Source organism: Rhyacophila brunnea, unplaced genomic scaffold, assembly GCF_057557595.1.
Source record: "Rhyacophila brunnea isolate RB1 unplaced genomic scaffold, BYU_Rbru_1.0 scaffold_5, whole genome shotgun sequence".
Taxonomy (NCBI): Eukaryota; Metazoa; Arthropoda; class Insecta; order Trichoptera; family Rhyacophilidae; genus Rhyacophila; species Rhyacophila brunnea.
This window is the reverse complement of record NW_028233170.1, coordinates 15,263,220-15,289,317: the sequence shown is the minus strand read 5'-3', so window position 1 is coordinate 15,289,317 and position 26,098 is coordinate 15,263,220. Positions and strand designations below refer to the sequence as shown.

General features: G+C 34.9%; 4 protein-coding genes across 5 annotated transcripts in view; 2 read left to right on the top strand and 2 right to left on the bottom strand.

The window, feature by feature from the left end:
- Positions 1–2,114: 2,114 nt before the first annotated feature.
- Positions 2,115–11,420, top strand: Rpp30 (ribonuclease P protein subunit Rpp30). Its single transcript, XM_085956098.1, has 6 exons — positions 2,115–2,291; positions 5,120–5,250; positions 5,679–5,753; positions 6,392–6,735; positions 9,567–9,646; positions 9,907–11,420. Exons 1-6 carry the CDS (start codon positions 2,210–2,212, stop codon positions 10,035–10,037), a joined length of 843 nt encoding a protein of 280 aa, XP_085812224.1. The 5' UTR covers positions 2,115–2,209; the 3' UTR covers positions 10,038–11,420.
- A 114-nt stretch (positions 11,421–11,534) lies between these two features.
- LOC147066081 (ras-related protein Rab-14) lies at positions 11,535–16,848 on the bottom strand. 2 transcript variants are annotated; one of them, XM_085956100.1, is made up of 5 exons: positions 16,586–16,848; positions 16,233–16,352; positions 14,893–15,073; positions 14,620–14,802; positions 11,535–14,068 (listed from the first exon to the last, which is right to left on the bottom strand). In XM_085956100.1, the coding sequence occupies exons 2-5, from the start codon at positions 16,336–16,338 to the stop codon at positions 13,897–13,899; spliced, it is 642 nt and encodes a 213-aa protein (XP_085812226.1). In that variant the 5' UTR covers positions 16,339–16,352; positions 16,586–16,848; the 3' UTR covers positions 11,535–13,896. The 2 variants fall into 2 exon arrangements, with proteins under 2 accessions (XP_085812226.1, XP_085812225.1); XM_085956099.1 differs by having other exon boundaries at positions 16,233–16,349.
- A 291-nt stretch (positions 16,849–17,139) lies between these two features.
- Positions 17,140–25,741, top strand: Ntmt (N-terminal methyltransferase). The gene is made up of 2 exons (XM_085955821.1): positions 17,140–17,632; positions 25,003–25,741. The coding sequence occupies exons 1-2, from the start codon at positions 17,202–17,204 to the stop codon at positions 25,454–25,456; spliced, it is 885 nt and encodes a 294-aa protein (XP_085811947.1). The 5' UTR covers positions 17,140–17,201; the 3' UTR covers positions 25,457–25,741.
- Prx6a (Peroxiredoxin 6a) overlaps positions 25,721–26,098 on the bottom strand; it is a 5,286-nt gene continuing 4,908 nt past the window's right edge. The window contains exon 5 of the mRNA XM_085955822.1: positions 25,721–25,977. Coding sequence (XP_085811948.1) covers positions 25,849–25,977 — 129 coding nt within the window. The 3' untranslated portion in view covers positions 25,721–25,848. The remainder of the gene's footprint in view (positions 25,978–26,098) is intronic.

Sequence of the window (26,098 nt, the reverse complement as noted above, 5' to 3'; positions counted from 1 at the left end):
TCTTGACGCATTCTGCGTCAGACTCTATTGCTCCACTGGGACCACGAATGGCTCCAGGAGTCGGTGGTCGCCTGCCGCAGACTTTACGGGTGATACGGAAGAGTTTCCGGGTGTCATTTCTGCTTGCTGCCTCCTCTGCCGCTTCAATTTGCCGGTTCATAAAATTGCGCTTGTCCAACCGCACGGATCGTTTGACTACCCCGTCTTAGGTCTGGTAGTCAGTCCGGCGGTCCTCGGTTCGGTCGGGATCTGTCTCCTCGTCTCTCAGGGCTTTCAGCCTGGCTCGTTTTCCAATTTCAACCCACGTTTCATCAGACATCCACTTTGGCTGCTCACTCCTTCTGGTACCAAGGACGGTACGGGCCGACGACACAATCGCACTCTCTATGAGGCTCCAGTCTGCCTCAATAAGGTCGGATTTAGATTTGTGCCGCTCGTAGATATGATCTACACTATCTCGTACAGCAGTTTTGAAGTCAATCCGAATTCTGTGGCGTCGGTGCTTCTCAACGTCAATTCGTTCGCGCTTTGGAGGCCTCGCCTGGTGACTGAGTTTTACTCGGATGTTTCCAATGTGTAACTCATGATCGCTATGGATATCGGCGCCTGTGTAAGTACGTACGTCGAGAAGTTCCTTTCGGTGCTTCAAGCTGTACAAAAAGTGGTCAATCTGCGTCCTAGTGTGTCCATCAGGAGACGTCCACGTATATTTGTGAATGTCTTTGTGGGAAAAAAACAGTGCCTCCGATGGCGAGCTCGTTCAGGTTCACATTATCGTTGGGGTCATCGAGGCCGTGTCGTCCCATCACCGTGGGGCCAAGCACCGGGTCTGCTCCTACTCTCGCATTATAATCCCCCATTACAATCACGCGGTCTCTTCGGGGGATGGCGGAGACTGCCGCGTGGAGAGAATCGTAGAAGGCATCCTTTATCTGCGCGTCGGCATCCTCAGTGGGGGCGTAGCACTGAAAGATGGCCAAGGAGCTACCAGGCGTCTTGAAAGGGGCACGTATCAGTCTCTCCGAGATTGGTTCCCATTTCACGAGGCAACGGGCCGCTCTCTTTGACATCAATACTGCCACTTTCTGGCGATGATATTGCTCCTGACCTGAGTAGACAATAGAGTAACCCTCAATCAACTTTCTCCCGGCTCCTTTCCAGCGCACTTCACTCAGCCCTAGGATGTCCATACCGTAGGTCTGCATGATGCGTGTGGCGTGCAGGTCCTTTCCAGGGGTACGCAAGGTGCGAACATTATATGTCCCAATGCGCATACTCGAGTTGTTAAAGAGGATTACTCTACCTGTTTCATTGTCTATTTCCATGCAAGGTCGTCGTTTTACAGAGCCGGTTGTCGTCCGAGGCTGCTGTGTTAGTGTTGTTTTAATCTGTTTCATTTAAGGAGGCAAGGTGATTAGCCTAGCGCTCCCGAGGCCTGAGCCACGAGGGCCCTGAGGGTCGGATCGACTAGGTTTTTCTGTCGGGAATTTCCTTCCCTTAGCCAGATGGCCAGTTTTATGGCGCCGGTCACTCGCCCTTCGCCCCCTGCTGTTAGCTACAGCTTACGCTGCATTGCCCGGAGGTCGCCGCGGGGAGGCCAGCAGATGGGACTTGCTGGCTGTTTGGCATTTCTCAACTTTTGCAATGAACACATCTACTGGCGTCAATGTGTCCACTTGGGGCCGACCAGCCGTTGACCACCGGTATAGTACACCCAAAATACTATAACTTTGGAAATTCGGAATAGATAAAAAATAGCATTTAAGTTGTTCGGAAGAACTAAAATACCTAACTTTTGAACTTTTGTCTAAAAAAAACAAGACGACGTTGATCACAATCTATTTGAATTTTTGTCTAAAAAAAAGGAGACGTAAATCACCTTAATTCTGAATATTTTGAAAAAGAAACGAGTTGCTAATCACCTTACATTTCAATTTTTGTCTAAAAAAGGTGACGCTAATTACTTTACGCGTAATTTTTGGAAAATGCAGAAAAGTATTCATCATTCAACGCGTACTATACTTTTTGCCAAAATACTATAATTTTGAAGGCTCAGTATTATAATTCTACTTTGAAAATATGGCAACACTGTGTCTAAGTCAGTTATTATCTCTATGGTCAGGTTGTCTGAGAAGTGTCAAAGTCAAACAAAAACTTAACCTCGTTACCGCGAACAACTGGATAAGAAGTTATTGAAATATGTGCAACGATGCCATTCAAATCACAAACGTTTTACGAGCTTAATTTATCTGAAAAATTTGATGCCACAAAATTAGATGTATTAAGCAGGCGTGAGTACTATTTTTTTTTTAGTTTACTGTGAGTGCCCGACTGAAGAGAGATATTACAACAATAATTTGGCTATGCTACAAGGTGCATGCAAAGTATCTCTAGTTTTACACTGGCATTTTACAAATTGTTAAATATTTTTATTAACCATCTAGCTATATTGCTGTATGATATTACTTACACCTCTTTCAACCATGAACATTTTGGATGATGCGTATAATTTTTATGATTTTATAACGTCTATGGTGGCTTCCAACATACAAATTTGTACATTTGTACAAGTCGGTTATGGGGAAGCCAGTCGCAAACACATTTTGAAATTAGCCGATATACTGGATTATTTGTTAAGGGGCTCGTAAACGAGCAACTTTTTACGGCAATTTGATATGGCAATTGTGTTACCGTTAATAGTTCCCCAAAACTCAAAGTAGTCTATGTTGCCGAAACTTTCCATCTATTGCCCATGCTTTCAGGCAGCATGATTGGTCGATATATCGAACGCAATCGAAAATACGGCAATAATTGCTAGATAAATCTATTTAATTCTCGCTCTATTCCATATGTGCATCTCTGTTTGACCTACCTCACCCCTAGCAACAACAAAAACATTTTAGTGACAGTCGGTTCGACAATACATTATTATAATTTTTCGCTGTGTCGTTATTAATATTATTATGGTTAATCGTCAATTTTATTCACACTACGTACAATGAATAAATAGACAAACGACAGGGTATTGGAGCTTATTAATGAGGTTTATTTACGTCCTGAGCTATGGAACGTGGAAGCCAAACTATATAATGATCCAAATATGAAAAGGCCAACTGTCAAAACTGCAGAAACGTCTAGATCCGGAATAATGTGAGCAATTGAAGAGTTGAACACCCTGAATAAATACATTTAACTCCTGTATGAATCTCCAGACCCAGGATTCGAACCTGGGACCCACGGCATATATTGTTTTTCAATATGTGTGTGAGTCAGGGTATGGACCTAATAGGTTGAGCAAGTGGCTGACATTCATTTCTCGTAAAAAAAATCTGTTAATACAAACCTCTACTCTGTGGAGGCCCATATGATCCTATTAGGATCGGACATGGTCGAAAAAAAAAAAAAAAAAATGAATCTCCAGTTGGCAAAAATCGAAGAGTGACTGGTAGTATTATAATAGTAATCAGTGTTGCTTTCTACGTAACTGTATCTACTTTCTTTTTCTTCGCACTAATTGTATTTAACAAATACCTACTAAAAGTCAATTTTTGTCATTCTTGTAAAGTTTTTAAATAAATAATTATCAATAACTAAATTCTGGTTTATATTACTTACTGTTTCACATTTGTTTAAGTAGGACCCGATCCAAATCCTTATTTTATTTTAGATTTGTTTATGTGATTATTTAGGATGAGATATGGTGCAGAAACTTCATTGCCGGCCGTTGTTGTCACTCGTACGCACAAAATACATCAGCCTCACTTGCCCGACACTGATGACGGGTCATACATTGTCCAGCAACTGGACAATAGTTACACTATTTTTTTGGCAATCTACAATTTTTGATGCTCGTTTACGGCCCCTTTAAGTTGGGTTACTTTAGGTTATGTTTTGTTTTCATTTTTGAATTTTTCCAAAATCGGCTATGACAATTAGCACGGTTCCCGCCTGGCTTCCCCAAAACCGACTTGTACCAAATTTCTTACAGTGTCATAGTTTTTGCAATTGATTTCAACAATAGTATATTTAACATAAATAATTTTGTAAAACACTTCTGAGAAAATATATTATAACCAATAGAAAAAATCTTTTTGAAAAAAGTAAGCCACCCGGCTGGAATCGAACCAGCATCTCTTGGGTTTACGCCCTGTCCGTGCATTATCCTCTATGCTACGTGGTGACATACTAATTGCGACAAATTTTAACTATTGGCCTTTTTAATACCTGCTCATCAGCGCTCTTCTAAATCAAGCTACTTTGGCAATCGGTTTTTGTTTATTTAATCAAAGTAGGTACCGTTATGTACTTCAATTACTAACCGACGTCACGGATGTCTCCAATATCAGCAGTGTTTTTCAAATTTATGTATTTTCAATAAATAGAATGGTACATTCTTAAAACTTGTGAATTACTCGTTAAATAAAAGAAATAGTTAATTAATAGTATATTTTATTATTAGTAGCTACCTATTTTATCAAGATTTTGGACATTCATTGACATGAAAACTTCATGTGGTGTAAGGTATTTTTATAAATTCTAAAATTTTATTTTTCGAACCCCAGGGTCTACCAATCCCGAGGCCCTGGGCTATAAATAGCCCTATGGTTAATTCGCTTCTGAATATACCAGTATTATTTAGTCGTCACAGGGTCCTTCCACGATAAATATCTTCAATTTTTGTATTTAAAGACATAGATGTTCTTTCCATATCATAATCAAAAGAAATTTCTGACACATTTTCTTCTGCGTATACTATTAATGCATCTGTGGCTCTCATGGTGTAGTGGGTAAAGCACTGGGCTTACATCTGGGAGCTCCGGGTTCGATCCGGTGAGGTGAAAGAATATTTACATAATCTATGTGTGATTAACCTATTTGATTGCATTACATATAAATGTTGATATATTTTTTTGAAGTATTCAATTATTGTGGATATGCAAAATTTATAACTATTTGTAAGAATTTCTTTCTCTATGTTTTTATACTTTTTGTTGGTTATTAAGTATTTTTTTATCTATTTTATGTTTACCTTATGTAATTGTACACTATGTAAAATGGCGCATTGGCCAATAACTATAGTCATAGTATTGTTTTTATAAATGAATAAATATATTTTCAGTGGGATATAAAACAGTTGCAATAAATCAAGTTATTGATGAATCTATCTTTGAAGTGAAGAAGAAGAATAAAAAAGGGGAACCTCGGGACAATTCGGATGTAATACCTCCTCCGCCTCTGCTTGTTCCCAAGGTGCTCACAATAATATTAACTGTTTTTTTTTTTTATTCAAATGAATAATACACTAGATTAAAGAATGTAGCATAATACTAATCTACTTTATTGAATATTTGTAGTTTTTGGTAACACATCAGAAATATTTACATTGAATAGGACTTGAACCCTTAGTCCAAAGTATGGAACAATTTTTTCCCAATATGTATATTTCTGATGTTTTATGAAAAATGATGTGTATAAACTATTATATTATGTTCACTCGTTGAAATATTTAGCATTGGCGTATTCAAAATTTATGTATTCATCTCACTGACCACCTTGCATACGCTACTGTTTCATTTAAATGTTGCTACTGCGCATCAGCCTAGTTCAGTGGTGGTGAACTTTTTTGAAATACATACATACACTATGGTCAGTAATTAGTATTTTTTTTATTATTTCAGGATTTGAAGTGTAATTTAAAAATTTTACACAGGCTTACAATTGAATTCTCAGAAGTGAGTGTGTCCTTGAAATTGGTGTGTATTTTTCAAATCGATTTTCTATTTTAAGATTTTTTAAAACAATATGTAATATTATTAATATAATGTACCTAGGTATTTATATTCTTTAAATCCATTATGAAAAAAAAATAGTAAGGCATGCAAGTGAAAATCCTTACATTAATCATGTCAATCTATGCCCTATGGCAGTGGTATCCAAAGTGTGTACTGCGGCTGCACCTTAGGGTTTCTAAGGGCACCATAGGTTGTATGGAAAAAAATGATGATTCCAGACAATCTTAATTCAATGCACTGATGAACTATCCAGACTATAGGTTCGTATGTTTGCGATGGATGTTTTCGTTAGGCGATAATAACATTTAAACTGCTGAATGCCTCGGAATTGTAGAGGCTACTGACTGTAGCACAAAACATTTATATGGCGACTCTGGTTCTTGTAGGGAAAACCAATCATTGTCATGGATATCATAAAGTTGCTGATATAGTTTCCGGTGGGAACTCTGTAATAGGTAACAAAAGCAAAAAAAGGTCTCAAATCTGATTCTGTATTTTTGTGCATTGTAAAATGATAAAATTGGAAAACCACTGCCCATGACTTTGTGTTGTTTAAAAACTTTGTGAATGGTGATAAAATATGTTCTATGCATTTTCAGAATCAATCGGAGAATATAAAAAAATATGATCTTCTGGCTGTAATACCAACATCTGTCACAGCTTTTAGTCATGCATGCACAACTATGGATGTGGACATTATTTCATTCTCTCCGGAGAACAAATGCAATATAAAAATGAATAGAAAGCTATACAAGCAAGCTATTGATAGGGGCATATACTTTGAAATCATGTATGCACCGGCATTGAAGAATTCTAACTATAGAAAAAACATTATACACAAGGCTCACTTATACTATACCATTGGAAAATCAGCCAATATTTTAATAACAAGCGGAGCTGAAACAGAATTCCAAGTTAGAGGGCCGTATGATATAATCAATCTGTATCCTTTTAAACATAAATATATTTTTATCTATATTCCAATGTACCTAAAATTTTTGACTTTTAATTATTGTAAAAAAAAATTGTGTTTAAGTCAGATGGAATACGGATCGGTTCTGGTTCTTTAGATATACCTACCTATCTAGTTTATGAGGTGCGATGACTTTTGTTTGTAGGGATGTTGTTGAAAAAAAACATACAAGTATACATATCATATACTATTGTTTACTAGTGGTACCTACATATTATCTATTTAAGAGCCTGGGTGCTGTGTGAAGGTCCCAAATGAAGAATTTCTGTTATCTCTGAGAGCTTAGCCTAGATAATCTGTAGATTTTTGTAGGAAAGACGTATAATATGTCATTATGATACATTGTATTTTCTCATCTTGGAATATATTAATACCATATCATCAGAATGTTAAAATTGAGAATGAAGCCATATTTGGTGCATCAGATACCTGTGGTTATAGCACTTTTTCAAATTATTATTTTGTCAATAAACCCATTATATCTTCAATTTTCATCTTCTTCTTCCACGGCGCTACATCCCGGGGTGGGATTTGGCCTCCTCCACAACCGCTCTCCACTCACTCCGGTCTCTCGCCACACTTCTCCAGTTACCGGGTCTTCCTATATGAAACCAGTCCACTTCTACAGCGTTAGCCCATCTCCTTCTTGGACGGCCTCTGGGTCTCTTACGTTGGGGTAGCCACTTCGTCATGATCCTTGGCGCTCTAACTTCAGGCATTCTCTCCACATGTCCCGCCCATCGTAGTCTTTGGGACTTACAGTATCTTATGATTGTTTGCTGTTCAATCAGCTCTTCCAACTCGTGGTTCATTTTTATTCTGTAGTTCCCATTTTCCAACGTGGGTCCAAAGATTTTGCGCTCGAAGACAGCTAATTTGTTTTCCTCGTTTTGAGTTAAGCACCAAGTCTCACAGCCGTAAGTGACCACTGGCCTTATAATTGTTTTATAAATTAGAAGTTTACTTCTTCGGCTTAGAATTTTCGACCCCACCAGTCGCTTGCAGGCATGCCAGCATTTATTCCCGGAGATAAGGCGGATTTTTCTCTCCTCTGCTGTCTTATTTTGGGTATTTAGGCTGGATCCGAGATACGTGAACTTGTCCACCCCTTCATATGCATGCTGTCCTATGTCTATATTCTGCAGCGGTACCTGATCGCGTGTGCTGGCCATATACTTAGTTTTTGACTGGTTTATTTGCAGTCCAGTATTTTCTGCTAGTGCTACCATGGTCGATCATCCTCTGTTTGGATCTGCTTGTAATTACTATGTCGTCAGCATAAGCACACATCTGCGTTGTACTGTTATCTACCCATCCTCTTATGTTGGTTTCACGAGCTATGAATTCCACCACAAGGTTAAATACCATAGTGGATAGCGCATCCCCTTGTCTCACACCTGATTCGATTTTGAAGCTTTCAGTTTGCTCATTTTGCACAGTGACAACTGCTTGAGTATCCGTCAGTGTGATCTTTATTAGCCTTACTAGTTTTAAGGGAATTCCCAGTATTTTTAGGCTTTGCAGCATCTTATCCCTATTCACGCTGCCGAAAGCTTGTTTAAAATCAATAAACAGGTGGTGGAGCGTAAGGTTGTATTCGTGCGCTTTCTCCATAGTTTGCCTCATGAGATGGATGTGATCTATGGTGGATCTATTTGGTCGGAAGCCGCATTGGTATTCTCCCAGGATTTCCTCACCATAGATCAATAATCTGCTATACAGTACAGATGAGAAAACTTTATAAGCTGTGTTTAGAATTGTGATCCCTCTGTAGTTATTGCACATTGTTTTGTCTCCCTTTTTTAGAATAGGCACGGTTATACCCATCTTCCATTCCTCAGGTAGAATTTCTTTTTCCCAAATATTGAGAATTATCTTGTGGATATTTGCTTCCAGTGTTGGGCCACCACTCTTTATCAGCTCGGCTGTTATCCTGTCGGTTCCAGGTGCTTTATTGTTTTTCAGCGTTCTTATGCTCTTCTTACTTCAGGCAGAGTAGGCTCATCAATAAATTCCTCAGCACTGTGGTACAATACTTCTTCCGTTTCCTCATCACCATTACTATAAGCCTGATTTAAAAGTGTTGTAAAATAGCCTTTCCATCTTTCCATAATGTCCTCCTTTTCGATCATTTGTCCTTCACTATCCTTACAGGAGTTTAATCTGGGTTGATAGGATTTCGTTAGATTTCTAAGAGTCTTGTAAAATTTTCTGGGATCATTGTTTCTTCTTTGACATTCCATGTCTTGGAGTATTCTCTTGAGCATCATTCGCTTTTTCTCTCAACAGAGCTTTGTTGCAGTTTTTCTCTTTTCTTTATAAGTTTCGTAATTTTGGCGCGTTTCCCTTTGTAGGCATTTCTTCCTTGCTTCATTTTTTTCAAATAGTGCTTGCCTGCAATCATCATCAAACCATCCTGAATCTATTTTAGCTTTGTTTTCCCCCAGAATTTCTGTGGCACTCATGATAATACAGTTTTTTGTATTTTCCCAGTCCACATTCACATCATCGGTTATGATTTTTTCATCTAATTTAACATTATATGCGGTTAATTTATACTTTTTCTTCGAAACTACCCTATTGGGATGCCACCTATTATTACAAGTGTTTTGTTAGTTTTTTAACTCATAAGCATAAAAAGTTACGCCATCGCTGTTTTAGAGGATGTTAATAGGCATTTGTAATTTCAAAATCTATCTTGAGTTTTATAAAACTGATGTACGGTTTGTGACCAGTTATATTTTTGAATTGTATATTATTTTACACAATATAGTTTTTGTTTTCCTTAAATTTGGATTCAGAGGTCTTATTTTAGGTCTGAGTGAACAGCAGTGTAAAAATTCTATTATAGAAAATGCACGTAAAGCAATATTGCGAGCAGGTAAATATCTAGATAGATTAATGGTAAAAAACAATAGATAATTGATTTGATATGTTATATTGGCAACATTATTATAATAATAAATTACATCAAACTATTCATATGTTGACCTACTTTTTAGTTAACTTTTATTGACAAATATTTCTTCTATATAATACACGCATTATTTTTATTTCATTTTAAAGGTAGTAATATTTAAATGATGCATACGAATGATACAAATTAACTAATATATATTTTAATTACATACATTTTTACAGGTGCACGAAAAATGGGTAAAGCAGCTGTTTTTGTTTCTCGAAAAAGTGATGAACCATCGCTGAATACTGAGGGAGTCACCAACGACGATGAATCTTCAGATAGCAAACGAATGAAAATGGAGACTGAATAAATAAATAGTTCAGACAATAGAATATGCACAAACATAATTTATTTTTTAAGTGGTTACATCTAGTACATTTTTTCTAGCACAATTCATAGTACTGTTCATTTGTACCCATTATAATAAATCGCTCATTTACAAAGCTAACACTGCAAATCAACAATATTTGAAAAAATATATGTTTCAACATTTTTGGAGGGAATTGAATAAAAGTGCTTTGGAAAATACGATTCACAAGTTGAATGTTTTCAAGTATTAAATTATTCTATATTAAAAGTGTTGAATACTGCGAGTTCTTAAGTATAAATAATTGTTAAAGCACTGCAAAACAATTTTATGTTTTTTTTTTTAAACTATTTAGAAAATATAATTTGTAAGAAATAAACAATATATTATTCACACTCAGGACAAAAACAGTAACATGGTAAAATTCACTTATCTGCCTAAACAGCATACATAAACTACTGCTGTATTTCTATATCTTTTTCGTTAGATTATGTTCAACATACTTGAAAATTCCCAAATGGGAACAAATAAAAATATTGTAACAATCATAATATCATAATAGAAGAAATGTCCGTGATGTTGTCATTCTCCATAGATAATGCTGTCATGTAATTTATCCTAATCTGAGACTGATATCTACTAATAGCCTTTTTAGGATAGTAATGTTTTAATTTTTCACCCTCTAATTGAAAGAAGCATTGGCCATTATTGTAAAATGTTTAGGACCAATATTTTTTGTATCCACAAAATTAAAAGCAAAGACCTTGAATCTTCAAAATTGATAGTTTTCTGACTGCACCAATATAGTGAGTTAAGTGTTATTATTAGTCAAGATGTTGTTAACATACATAATGCATACATATTATGTAATAACATATATTTTTATTAATACATGTTGTGTAGGAAATAAACTACTTTGATTGTATTGCTATTTTGTATAATTTTATCCTGTTTTCGTTCCTTAAGTTACTCAAAGGCAATGGGAGATTATAAATTTTGTATGCACCAGAAGACACGTATGGACTTACAAATGTCGGTAAATTGCATGTATAATGCAGTCAATCAGTGTGCAATTGATTACCTGGAACATATTTCTCTTTGATGATATTGCATATGGGCTCTGTGGAATGATAGGTAGGAAAGGCCACGTGTATGTGTTTTCCTTGACATCTCAGGTTTTTTACAGAATAGTTTATTAGATTTTAATATTTTTCATTCCATCCAGAGAATAATGAAGTATATTACCCTATAGCCTAATAACAGTGAGTGAATCCACATGATAGAAGTTGATGCAAGGTTTTTAGTTTTCCTTTGTTGTTTGTGAATAGATTGTGATAATAGTAAGTAAAACGTGTGGATAAAACTGTGCAGTACATAATAATTATATGCGTCAACTAAAAAAAAAAAAAAATTCGACATCTTATTCCCATAGATTTATAATATAATATATCAGTTATAATAATTATTTAACTTATAACTACGTAATGATAAAAATTTACAATAAATTGATGTACATAATATATAAAAAAAAATTCATGCATTAAAATAAATGAATTTATAAGGTTTCATATCACATTTTGTCAAATGAATTTTCCATTTCGTACCTGATGATCTAAATGAGAAAGCAAAAGGATGATTTCTCTAAAAGACAAAGTAATTATTTTGGTAAATTAAAATTTACATACAATAAATTAACCGTGTGCGATTAATTAAAGTTTAATGAAGTAGTTTATTTGACATACATTCTGAAATCTTGCCATGAATCTAAAATACAATATGCATTAGAATATAATTATTATGAAGTATAATAGGATGTAGATGTAATATATTATTAGGATGGCTAGTATTGTTATGTCTATTACAAGATCAGCTATGTACTCCATTATATGCACTTACGTACCATGCTATTGTGATATTAAATGTTTGCTATCAATTCAAGGTTATATTTCAGCAAGACTGAAATGAGCTCATAAATATTACATTCTAAGCATCAAACAGGAGATCAGAATAGGTTAAGGGTAAGTATCCTAAGACGGCACACTTTTACAAACAAGACATAATATATAATAAGGGTTCATAAAGAAATCAATGAAAGTACATGAATAACATTTATAATATTCCCACATTTTTAATTATTTTGGATACCTACCCAAAAAAATTGAGATGCCGAGAATTGAATGAATACAAGTGAAATTTAATTAAAAAGAATGTTACAAGATTCAAACATGTAATTGCTTTATACAAAAAGACATATTTTACAAAAGACACACAGTATTTTATTCTACAGATTGAAGTATATCCCGTGGATATTGAATTTTAAAAACTAATTTTCTAACGCTATCTGCAATGTGTGTTCTCAATTCAATGCAAACAAATAAGTATGATTGACAAAGTTTAGTGTGCACTATTTTTATCGGATCTCCACAACCTAGTAATTAGAGAATAAAACCTCATTTACAGGATGTTAAAAGCAATTAGGTATGTAGAATAATTTACAATCGAATATCTAGCTGGTTTATTTTTCTAAAGTTGGTCACTGGTACACTTGTATTCATTCAATTCTCAGTACTTCAATTATTATTCCCTATACGTAATGAAATGTTTATTCGATTGATCATCTTTGATATTAAAAGAACAGAAGCAAAATTATCAGGGTAGGCAATAGAAAACATCAATACATATTCTGTAAATATATTATTATCAAACGTCGATGGCTAAATTATGTACTGTAAAAGAAAAAGAATTATCTTTAATACTAAATTAGTTATCAAACGATGGTGTTTAATACATGAAAATAATATTGAAAGCAAACAACAACGGATCCAACAGGATGATAGCTGATCTTTGACAAATATTTTTGCTGAAATTATTTATGTATTGCACTTCGTATTATTAATGAAACCATCCTAAACGAATGGGTCAATTTCAAACATCAGATATTTGCACACACAAGTCCGATTAGTCAAAGCTTTCAACAACGTTGTTATTAGAAATGTCGGTACATCCGAATAATAAAGGGCTAATTTGATATTTGTCGGATACATTCAGGATTTTTTTGTTTTGGATAGTTTTTACTTTTTGTAAATCATTGGTTTCAGTTAAAGTGCATAAACTTTATTTGTATTTATATAAATAGTATTTAATCTACATACTCGTATTAAAAATGATTTAATATCTTCATTTAAAAGACAATTTTTTTGGAAAGATTTAAGCTTAATACAGTTCAAAATTAAACTAAACGTAATAAAATGTAAATACACCATTTTGAGGAAGAAGAAATTTGCAACAAGGAATGAACCAATCAGTTTTTTTGCTACATATTTTATTTTTATGCGAATGATTCATTGTAATGATAAGCTCATTATATTTTTCTGAATAATAATGTAATTTTCAGATAAGTAATTATAAATTGATTAACATAAAATATGCTTTGTAGAAAAGCACAGTCTTTCAAATGAGTTGTCATTATATGTGTTTTTGCTATTTAGATTGTAACATTTTCATACAATTTCTACAAATTAATAGACCAATCAGCATCAATCGCAAATAATTTTCGGTATCCATAAATTTGCAAAACAATCTTCGTGCTGTGTCAAAAAATCAGCGATACCGACAATTGATACATGCCAAACTTGAATAAAGATAATGAATTTAACATAATGAGCTTTTGTATTGGTAGTAAAATTTCACAATACGATATTATTTTAATTGGCCAACCAAAAACTGTCGAATCCTTGCATAGAAAGTAGCTCTTACGTAATATAAGCACGTACATAAATTCATGGTGGTGTTTTCATGAGACTAGTGGAATGTATCTTTCGCGCTATAATTGAAGAGACAGACCCTTTCAGTCATTGGTCGGTTAGCAAGAGCAGTTGTCTTTGGGGGCAGGTTGGTCGCTCAAAGGTCTGCCAGGTTGTGCGGGTTTGTGCTGCACGCCTGATTCGGCAGCGTTCAGATCCAGACGACCGTCTTGGATGCTTTGGAAAATTTTCTTTGCAGTTTCGAGGAAAGCTTCTTCTACATTTTCTCCCCTGAGAAAAAAAAGAAAATTAACATTTTCGCTCCAAACCAAGCATGGGTCTTCAGAGAGTGGAGGTTATAGTAACACTCTGTTCTTTACGAGGTATAACTGTTGGGCATTTTCCCAACCCATTGGGTCCTTGCACAGGGTTAAACACATTGAAAAGTATGCTTTTTTTGACCAGCAACAGAATTGAATCTGCAACCCAGATCTTCATAGAAACTCGACCACTGTGGGTGAAAAAGAGCGATCCATTAAACGGTATTAAAAACTTCAAAGATGGTCTTTGAATTGACTTGATGAATTTATTTAGGATAATAAATATTGTATACTGTTACTCTTTGAAAGATTTATTTTATATTGTATTTAACTTCTCAAAGATGTCATTCTTCTTCTTATTGTGCCATCCCATAGCGGAGGTCGGCCACCATTAAGGCGATCTTAGCTTTATCATCTGCTACTTGGAATAGTTCAGTGGAGCTGCACTCATACCGATTACTGAGGTTCTTAAGGCACAAAAGATGTCATTGGTTTTTGATAATTGATTTTTGTAATACTCACGTTTTGGCACTGGCCTCGACAAACATAAGACCATTATCGTCTGCGAATTGTTTCGCTTCCTCATAAGTCACATCCCGTTGCCCTTCTAAATCTGATTTATTGCCAATTAGAAAGATGACAGTGCTGGGATTGGTCAGATTACGTGTGTCTGTCAACCAGCTGCTCAAATGATTGTAGGTGGATCTAAAATAATTACATTCACATGAATATTTCTGCTGATACATTGTCAGAATGGTTATATGAGATTATTAAATTGTATTTATTCATAAATACCGTCGAGTGATATCGTAGACCATAAGGGCACCGGCGGCCCCGCGGTAGTATGACCGAGTTACTGCTCTAAACCTCTCCTGGCCAGCTGTGTCCCAAATCTGTAATTTTATTTTCTGCCCGGACACTTCTATGATGCGTGTGCCGAATTCAACACCAATTGTGTGAGGGCAATCAGCCATAACTAAAATAAATGGGTAGAAGAATAAACATGATTAAATAAAAAAAATCTTTTGTAGATTCCATGATATACTACTGAGCAAAATAGTATTATTCTAAAGATTGGCTCCGATGATTCTTTTTCGTTGATCAATCGAAGTTTGTTCCTATGTTAAAGTGAATATTGGACCTGTGGTTGAAATAAAATGGCGCCAAGTGCAGTTGATTTTTCAGGTATATGTTGTGTGTGAATTATTAAATAAAGGAATAAGAACAATGTTATCAGTAAATAACAAAAAACATGCGAACGCCGAAAATTTGAAACAATATAAACCAGGTGCTCCAGGGAGCTTTCTGAAAAAGAACTTACTGCAGAGGATGTAGGATATAAATATCATTTTTAAGAATGTATAAATAAAATTTCGAAGAACCTCTTTCCAAAAGAAAATTAAGCATGAAATTGAAAAAAGAGATGCAATATGCGAAAAGCACTCCCATCAAATTCAAAGTTACAAAATAACCTCAAGGTATTTGGCAACAGTAGATTCAATCAGTAGACTGGTGTTATGTATTGAATACCTACTATTAGCTACATTTTTTTTTTATAAATCCTGCTTTATTTATTTTATAATTAAGTAGGTAATCATAGTTGTGGTAAACATTCAAAATATGTAAAAAAAAAACTTTCTCTGACCACTTTAAAGTTTTCAAAGACTACACTGTGTTGCATGCTGAATGTCAATTGGCCTCCATGTTTCAACTCGTCTGTCAATTGCGATGACTTGCGATCAAGCCGGTAAAGACTGAATAAACTTTTATTTATTGATTAACAAAAGTTGAAATAGAGGTTTACAGTCATTTTTATTTGAATGCAGTTGGTCGGCCCATGAACGAATTGTGAGAATCAGCTAAATCTAAAATAGATCATGTTAAGTAATAATTTCAGTTTTATCCATTGCACTGCAGGAAGGTTAATCCTATTTTTTTAACTGACAATTTGTACAATATTTAAAAATACAACCAGCAATCTCGAGAGTTAATTAAATTTTATTAACATAATACACCCATGATTATGAAAATATAATGGGTACTTATTTACCCGCTTACCTATAACCTGTACACAATCAAAATTATATTATGAAAAATTAGTAAATTATCACGTAAATACTGTAAAATAAACATACATTTCTTTTCCGTAAATTGATGTAATAAGCATGATTTTCCAACGCCCATATCTCCGATAATTATGTATTTGAAGATGTAGGAATAGTTATATGGTCCTGCCGACATCCTGCTGGCTGCTGCTTGAAATGAATTTTTTTTATGTTATCGAATAGCAAACGAGCGATCGCCGTGATAGTGTGTTTTTAATATTGAAGGATATACGATATTGGCAAAACATAATTTTGTAACAGTTCAAGGATTCCATCAAAACTCCAAAGTCAATAACAAAAGAATGCACCTTAGTATATAGGAGTTATGGGGTCATATTCTTTATGCATATCTTAAAATAAATAAATAAACAAAGATAACTTACATTGAAAAAGCTAAAATAATATACAATATTAAAATATAATAGGATAAAAGAATTTATTCTCAGTAAATATCCGGGCACATCGGAATGTCAATCTCCCAATGTAATTTATTATTATATAGTGTACAGATAAGCGGCATATGTTCTTCAATTTTATTTCGACAGGAATTGATCAACTTGGAAAATTTCACAGTATAATTCTTGCAGGCTATTGACGAGACGTAGAAAAATCACAAAATACTCAGAACAATAAAATAATGACAACTGACGTTCCAGGTGTGGACACAATTTTTGAGTCATTTTATACAATCAAAAAATAATATTCTTTAGCGTGGATACACGCGCATGTGGAATACACGATTACAATAGGAACCTAATAATGTAATATTTTAATGTATTTAAAAGACAGTGAATACGTATATAAATATATTATATTTAATGTCACAACTATCTATGTAATTTTTGAACTGCTCGTTAAAAACAATATAGAATAGTTTTCAATAATCGGAAGCCATAGACAATAAAATAAATGTACTTGTCTGGTAATTTGTATTGTTGACATTTTGACAGTTATTATTATAAATTTAATAACCTTAATAATATTTTCTTTACGATTCTCATGGAATCATCTTTTTACAAAAAAGCTGCCGAATATTGGTCCACAGTTCCAGCTACTCTGGAAGGAGTACTTGGAGGTTTTGGATTTATATCTAAAATTGATATAAATGGCTCAAAGCACTTTTTGGATGAGATGCTGGCACTGGAAAAATCACCGAATACATCGCGTGCATTGGATTGTGGAGCTGGTATCGGTCGCATAACCAAGTATCTGCTTATTGAAATCTTCGATAAAGTCGATTTGGTGGAACAAAATGCAAAATTCCTCGATGTCGCTGAAGGTTTGATTGCCGAGAAAAGCAAATTGGGCCAGCTGTATGCTGTCGGCTTGCAAAGTTTCAAACCATCCATAACTTACGACGTTATTTGGTGTCAATGGGTTTTAGGACACCTCAAGGATAGCGATCTAGTTGACTTCTTTATGACATGCAAGTATGATAATTCAGCATAATATTATAGTAGATTAAATTTATATCCAAGTATTCTTTACACCCACGGTAGCCGCGCGGCTGAAGCGTTGGACTATCACGCCGTGGGTCTCAGGTTCGAATCCTGGGTCTGGCAAGTACACATATTGTTTTTCAATTTGTGTGCAAGTCAGGGTATGGACCTAATAGGTTGAGCAACTGGCTGACATACATTTCTCGTAAAAAACATAATCTCTTAATACAAACCTCTACACTGTGGAGGCCCTTATGATCCTATTAGGATCGGACATGGTCGAAAAAAAAAACTCTTTACACATATACGTACCTCATGACCTCCACAAGGGGGGGGGCTGACAGGACTCTAGCCTAAGGGCCCGGGCTCAGGAAGGGCCCGGCGTGACGAGTCGACCGATAAGTGAGATAAACACAGACCACAAATTATTAACTATATTATATTATTATATTATTATAACTATTTTAGTTCAATAATTAAAATATTTGATTGTACGATGCAATTTTTAATTGTGTGTCAATACTCGACAACTCCATAATTCAAATGGATGTACATATTAAAAATCGCTAAAAATACACCTTAATTTTACCGCGTACACCATGGAAAACGCTACTGTAGCGCGTCACACTGCCGTAACCCTTAGCGATAGGTAGGGGGGCCCGCCAAACATCCTAGCCTGGGGGCCCGCTTCAGGATGTGGGGGCCATGATGTACCTATTATCTTTTTTTTTATTTAGACCTGTCCCCACCCCGTTGACCAATAGTCTATATTTACCTTTATCAAACCATATATCGAAATATTAACTTCTAAACATGACTGAGTTATTTGCCATGATTGTTTATCCAAGTTGAACATTGAAAATTAATGATAAACAAAGTACTGACGATTTAATCAAAGTGATGTTCCGATGAGTGATAGATATACACACCATGAACACTTATTACAGAAATAAACCTGTCCCGGTGCAGTAGGCTAGTTATGGAGAGAGAATGTTTTATGGCAAGAAACAAATAAATATATTGTGGTATAAGTCGGTTATGGGAAAGCCAGCGGCAAACACATTTTGAAAATAGCCGATATACTGGATTATTTGTTTGGTTGGGTTAGTTTAGGTTAGGTTTTCATTCTTGAATTTTGCCCAAAATCGGCTATGACAATTAGCGCGGTTCCCGCCTGACTTCCCCATTATTGACTTGTACCAAAAAATGTGTTTATAGAGAGGCAAAGTGTAGTGAAAATGGTTTTCTCTGCAATAACAAGAGTTCTATGGACCGGATACGTTGGTCATACTTCCTCTTCCTCATTTGCGACACGTTACATGTGGGTCTATTCCATTCACAAGGCGGCTATGGACAGTAGTTTATCATATTTATGTATTGAGGGGTTAATTGTTACAATAATTTAACCGTCTAAACAAGTGGTGGACAAACCGTGGCGCATTGCATCTTTGCGCCTACTTATTCTTTCGAAGTAGGCGCCATAACTGAATCCATCTTCATATTTTCAACACCTCAGTGCTCTTACATTTTTATAAGAGGAATTGATGATAATTTTAATGTCTTTGAAGAACTTGCCAGTCTGTAGTCATTGAATTGGTTAATACAGTGCTTTCCAAACTTTATGTTACTACGCCTTCCTTTTTAAAAAATAATCTTGGCGCCTCCCCCCCTTTATTTCATTAAATAATACAGACACCTTTTCAAATGGTCAACAATGTAAGTACTAATACAAGAATGATAAAAAAAATATAAAAATAAACAAGGTTTTACTACTTATATTATATTCATTTTTAAATTAATTTGTTTTTCATGCAATGAATGTGCTTGTTTATTAGCACAAACAATTTCAATAGAGTAGTCAATCCAAATTCATCATCGTTCATTGACAAATGGATTCATGGGCCCCACATCCTGAAGTGGGCCCCCAGGCCAGGATCTTTGGCGGACCCACCTACCTATCGCTGAGGTTAAGGGCAGTGTGGTGCTCTAATGTAGTGTTTCCTAAATTATACATGGTAGTTATCATTTATTTAAGTATATCGACCCTTAATCGGCAGAACAACGTAAGCGACAATTTATAAATTTTAGAGAAGGTTTTTTTAAAATTATTTCCGTAATTAGTTCCAAAAATGAATTCTGTTAATGTGGTTAATAATAATTGGTTACTGCCTATACGGAAATTATAAAACAATTGCATTAGTGCTTTTAGTTTTCGAGATAGTGCGGTAACGCTGTTTTGCTTATGTCTATGACGCAATATTTTTTCCAGGCATGTCGCTTACGCTATTTGGCGTAGTTGTCTTTATTTAAATAAATTTCATGCTAATTATCATGACAGGGCATTAATAATCAAGTATTAAAATAAATAACATAAGTACCCATTTATTTTACGAAAGGGGGCATTGTTAAATAAATTAAAAATACTTTGACTTTTTAAATTAATATTTTTGCTTGTAGATACGAGGGTGGGTCAATAATTCCTTAGAAAAAAGCATTAAAACAGTTTTTATTTTTTTTTTATTTCTCAACATAATCTCCTTGGAGCTCAATACACTTGGTTAGACGTTTCTCAATTTTTTTTAAACCGTCAGAAAAATAAGTTTTCGGAAGGTCCTCAAAATAAGCATTTGTCCGATCGATGACTTCTTCATTTGAAAAAAAACGTTGTCCACTTAGCCATTTTTTTAAGTTTGGGAAAAGGAAAAAGTCACTGGGGGCTAAATCTGGCGAATACGGTGGGTGGTCGACCAATTCGAACTTCAATTCTTCAATTTTAGCCATTGATCGTAAACATGTGTGAACACGGGCATTGTCCTGATGAAAGAAGATTTTTTTTCTGTTTAAATGAGGCCGCTTTTCTTCAATTTCGTTTTTTAGCTGGTCCAATAAAGATGCATAATAATCCCCTGTTATTGTTTTTCCTTTTTCCAAATAGTCAACGAAAATAATTCCACGTGCATCCCAAAATACAGTAGCCATAACCTTACCAGCTGATTTTACGGTTTTCGCCTTCTTTGGACATGGTTCGCCTTTCGCAATCCACTGCTTTGACTGTTCTTTCGTCTCGGGAGTATAGTGGTGTATCCATGTTTCATCTACAGTCACAAAGCGACGAAAAAATTCATCCGGATTGCGTTGCATGAGCGACAACAGGGCTTTAGAGGCCACCACCCTATTGCGTTTATTGTCGACTGTGAGCAAACGCGGCACCCATCTTGCAGAAACTTTTTTCATGCCCAATTTGTCATGTAAAATAGAAATGACGCTACCTTTTGAGATCCCTGTAACCTCAATTATCTCACTCAACTTTAATCTTCGGTCACTTAACACCATATCGTGGATTTTATTGATCATTTCTGGTGTAGTCACCTCTACAGGACGTCCTGAGCGTGGTTCATCCTTTGTTGATGTACGACCACGTTTAAATTCATTTAACCAGTTATAAATAGTTGCAAGTGAAGGAGCAGATATGCCGTGAACTAAATCCAACTCATTTTTTATTTCCTTTGCTGTTAACCCTTTTATATTAAAATGTTTAATAACAGCTCTAAACTCAATTTTCTCCATTTTTGTAAACAAGCTAATTTTTTTTTTAAATGTACGAAAATAAAAAACAACAACCCGACCAATCTGATTGAAACTTCGCAGCATACTGAATCGGTAGTGCCGCTGCATGAAAACAAACCGCTAACAGTACTAGTCGCGCCACCTGTCGGCTTTTCTAAGGACTTATTGACCCACCCTCGTACTTAACCACATATAGGTAAAATAAAAATAAATGATTGTATTTTTAAGGTTTCGCTTATATTATTAATATTATTAGGTATTGTTATTTTTCAAAATGAAATAGGTACGTATCTACTCGTACATAATTAAATATGGGGATCTACTAATTATGATAAAATAAAATTGTAATCAACTATTCAGTTTTACAAAAAAATTATTGTCCCACATTTTTTAAGCAGTAATCGCTGTATTATCCTCATTCACATCTTCCTGATCGGATTCCAGTAAAGTATCTTCCACTGATAATCCATGTGGCAGTTTCATAAACTCATCCGTCATCTCTGAGGGATATTACATTTAACACAGAGACATTTAAGATCGTTATACTCGATCTCCGATATTGGTGATTTAGCACTATACAGCAAGGGTGGCTGCGCTTAAAGCATCACAGCACTTGATCGGGATCTGATGATATTTTCTAGGTCTAACAGTTTAGTCCTACTGTCACCAGAGTAGGTACAATATTTGGTAAGTTTTTTAAATCATGCCTTTCGTAATTCACCAAATTTAATTTTGAACTTTGAAGGAATGCAAGTAGCAGCGAAAGATTTCCAGTCACGGAATTCTGCATATGATATGATGACCTAGCGTTGGAAATGATGGAGGGTCTTTCTGATAGTGCCCAAACTACTCTGAATATAAATGACTCAATTGTCGCATGAATGGAATCAACCGGCATCGTAGTACGACCAGTGGGTCTATTCTATACTTATCGACTGCTAAAGTGATAGATATTATCAAACTTAGGGTAGGTTTGTATAAAAGTATTAGTACTTATTGCAACAATTACAACCAACGTATTGTAATTGTTGCAATAAGTGCTGTATTTTAACAGCAGCAAGAGAGGTGCTGTTAAAATGTAGCGCTTATTGCAACAATTACAATCAACATATTGTAATTGTTACAATAAGTGCTAATTCTATGATACAAACCTACCCAAGTTTGATAATATTTATCACTTTAGCGGTCAATAAATACAGAATAGACCCACTGGTAATAGAAAATGTATTTTTATCAATTCAATGAAAGTTGAATTTTTCATAAAATAAGATAGCATAGCCAGTGTTGCCCGGTTCTTATTCTGACCAATCACAGTATAATAAATCCTTGATTTTTCCCCGCTTTGTTAGTCCTATCCAAAGATTTGTGCATGATTGCGGAGATCTAATTACTGCCACGCTTACCATAAGTTTCACCCCATAAAAAGCAGTATCCATTATTTGTTCCACTTTCGTAGATACTTTCATTATGGTATGCGTATTTTCGACAATAATATAAATTTACGGTTTCATCGTGGGGAGTGTTTAGCACCTTCTCGAGGTCAAAACTTGCGCACAAAACATCATTGTGATTTTTACTTTTGGCCAGATCATTAAAGAACATCTCCTTGCATTTATCCTTTACGGTAAGGGGACATTTCTAAGTATCCGTTTCAATTAGCCGAAGTCTCTCGTCACTAGACATATTTGTTACCTTCTCGCAAAAAGAACACTATTATCTTTTTTGGTAGATGAAAACCCAAGTTGAACTTACTGTCTATTAAATACGTTTCTGAAAACATTCCTAATCACAACATTAGTGAAGAATCCAAATTTTCAGTATAAATTTTATATACATTTTTAACATTTCAAAAATCTACAGGAAGATACTATTCTTCGTAGATTATTCCGACAGTAGTGAGATGGAACGGCGGGTAATTATTGTTTAATAAACTCTATTACCAGGTTTATTTTATCTCAGCCAGTTTTACTGGACGGCGCGAGCTTTCCTCCCAAATCGGTTTTCGCACAACTCACTACCAGACGGACCACCGAATAAACCGTACCGTAGCTCACACTATCAAATAACGTCGGTTACGTTGTTTTGCTCTATTTTATAATGCGATACAAGTTAAAACGCTAAAAGGCACAGACCCTAAAAAAATGTCACGCGAATGAGATCGGGCTGTAATATTTTTGTCACTTACGCGCTAGGTGATATTGAACAGTTCTCAGTTTAAAACGCAATTTACCAAAAAGTGTCGCTTACGTTGTTCTGCCGATTAAGGGTCGATATTAATCTTCTTCTTCTATTTGTATGCCCGTAGTACCCGTCATGCGTTGCAATGCCACTCAAAGAAATAAAGTGTTTGTGTTTTAATTCTGTTTATTGAAGTGCTTTTGGATACACAATATTTTTTGTTTTTCCTTGTGGTGCGTACACAAATAAATCAGAAGGTTTTCCAACGCATGAGAAGGCCACATACAGCTGTTCATGTGAGATGCATGGATTTTCCAAATTTGGTATAGGAACGCATATGAATAGAATTAGATAGAATAGAAGAAGAAGATGGTTGTACTAATTCAAAAACCTTTGGGGGCGTGCGCACAAAACCTCACCAAAGCTTCATCGCAATCGGATTAATGGTATAGGAACGCATACGAATAGAAGAAGACGGAATAGAAGAGGAAGAAGGAGATGGATGCATTTTTAAATATTTGTATAGAAAATAATAAGTTGGTAAAACCGGTCCTGATAATTAATAAAATATGTGAAAAAAGTATTAAGTCAATAGGTACATATTTAACGTTTTCAATGGTAAACTGTAATTATTTTAAATCAAGCAATTTTATAATCAACAATAGGGACAGTATGACAAGACACTACTGTATTGGAGAAATAACACGCAGAAATTGTCAATATTCACTTACCGTTTTTGGCGTTCGATATTAACTTCCCATGTTTCTTTTCTTCGTAAACGCTTTCTTGACTCATTGGGCTTACATTTTGGCACATTAATCAGTGGTGGCCCCCACGGTGGCCGCGTGGCTTAAGCGTTGGACTATCATGCCGTGGGTCTCAGGTTCGAATCCTGGGTCTGGCAAGTACACATATTGTTTTTCAATTTGTGTGTGAGTCAGGGTATGGACCTATTAGGTTGAGCAAGTGGCTGACATCCATTTCTCGTAAAAAACAAAATCTGTTAATACAAACCTCTACTCTGTGGAGGCCCATATGATCCTATTAGGATCGGACATGGTCGGAAAAAAAAAATTAACCTACAGAGCGATCAACACAAAGTCACTTTAATTTTGTTCAGGCAGACATATTGAAATCCGTATCACATGACCATCAGAGCAGCCGCTGATTGGCTTATTCATTTTAGGGGGTTTTGAAATTCACACGCCAACTGTTTTAGGGGGTTTTGAAATTAAGCCTAATTTTTGATAATCAATATTGACGGTTTTAGGCCTTTTTTGAAACTATAACTTTGGCCAACATATAATGGACAAAAACATATCTCTAAATATATATCTAACCCAAAATTTTATGAAAACCGTTTTAGGGGCTTTTGAAACTAGGCGCTTCATATTGTGTTTTATTTCAATTAATATAATGTATTTCCACCAAGAATCAACAGTTAACACCATAAAAGAAATTTATGAGTTGTATACAGACCATTAGTAGATAATATGTATATATAAAGCTTGATGATGCCGAATGGGAAAACTCAGGTCGCTAAAATCGATTCCTATGGAGTTGTGGAGTTATAAAACATCTAGAATTTGAATGTCTATTTATCTTTTTTTTTGCAGAAAATCCTTGAATGAGAACGGACTGATAATTGTGAAAGAAAATGTGACTTCTTCGGGGGTACTAGAAAAAGATGACACCGACTCTTCAGTAACTCGTCCTTTGAAGCATTTACTTACCATATTTAAAAGATCAAAACTGACCATAGTCAAAGAGCACAAGCAAAAAGATTTTCCCAAAGGAATCTATCCTGTTTATATGTTTGCACTTCGACCTAGTCATAAATGCAAGAAAGGAAATGAAATGATTGCAAATGAATGTCGACAAGAGATAAAAGTTGAACATAAGTCCAGCGACTCGACTAGTGGATTATTAAAGGATTGTGTACTAATAGAAGATTTTGAGGCTCTCAACATGACAAATACTGAGAATAAAGATATGATGCATGCGGATAATTTAGAATTATATAAGAATATTGAAGAAAATAATCCTGAAAAAAATGATATAGGCGTATGACAATAGGTAGTCAAAAAAATTTGAATGAAAAAATTAAATTATTTATTTAATACAAACTCAAAGTGCTGCGATTCATGTTAACAGATCATAATAACTAAACATATAACCTAAATAGGTTATTATATAATACTTTTGTATCATACTACTTAAAATTCAATAGTAACAATATTAATTTAATAATAAAGATTATATTTGGTATTATTATGTATTGTACAGATCTATTCGTAATCTTAATATCGTAATGTACATATTTGATGAAATTACAGACATAAATATGTTAATTTTAAATAATGAATTTACTTACTATCACAACATATTCTTAAATATCTATTAGCAATAGGATTTGGTCCCATATGGAATAACATAAATGATGTTTCAAACGAAATTCATGTTCACGGTTGTGGAGTTTTGCGCATATAATTGAGACCCGAAGGAAGAGCGACAGTAGTGATCCCCTGCGGGAAGAGGCTGTTTAATTCATTTACTGGAACTGTCGGCAGCACCATGCAGTCATCACCTCTCTGAAATAGGCAAATTAATCTTTAACATGTGTAATAATAAAAAATTCAATTATTAGTTCTCTTCTACCCGTTATTAAGGCCACACAACAGTCGCAAAATCATCTGAGTTCTTTTGCCGCAA

What these genes read in the sequence shown, in the direction of transcription:
- Rpp30 (XM_085956098.1), top strand. Translation starts at nt 2,210, where the DNA reads ATGCCATTCAAATCACAAACGTTTTACGAGCTTAATTTATCTGAAAAA. An exon ending in ATTAGATGTATTAAGCAGGC is followed by an intron (nt 2,292 to 5,119) that starts GTGAGTACTATT and finishes ATATATTTTCAG; the next exon opens with TGGGATATAAAACAGTTGCA. An exon ending in CGCCTCTGCTTGTTCCCAAG is followed by an intron (nt 5,251 to 5,678) that starts GTGCTCACAATA and finishes TTATTATTTCAG; the next exon opens with GATTTGAAGTGTAATTTAAA.
- LOC147066081 (XM_085956100.1), bottom strand. Translation starts at nt 16,338, where the DNA reads ATGTCGGCAGGACCATATAACTATTCCTACATCTTCAAATACATAATT. An exon ending in TCAATTTACGGAAAAGAAAT is followed by an intron (nt 15,074 to 16,232) that starts GTATGTTTATTT and finishes CATTTATTTTAG; the next exon opens with TTATGGCTGATTGCCCTCAC. An exon ending in GTCTACGATATCACTCGACG is followed by an intron (nt 14,803 to 14,892) that starts GTATTTATGAAT and finishes TAATTATTTTAG; the next exon opens with ATCCACCTACAATCATTTGA.
- Ntmt (XM_085955821.1), top strand. Translation starts at nt 17,202, where the DNA reads ATGGAATCATCTTTTTACAAAAAAGCTGCCGAATATTGGTCCACAGTT. An exon ending in GACTTCTTTATGACATGCAA is followed by an intron (nt 17,633 to 25,002) that starts GTATGATAATTC and finishes TTTTTTTTGCAG; the next exon opens with AAAATCCTTGAATGAGAACG.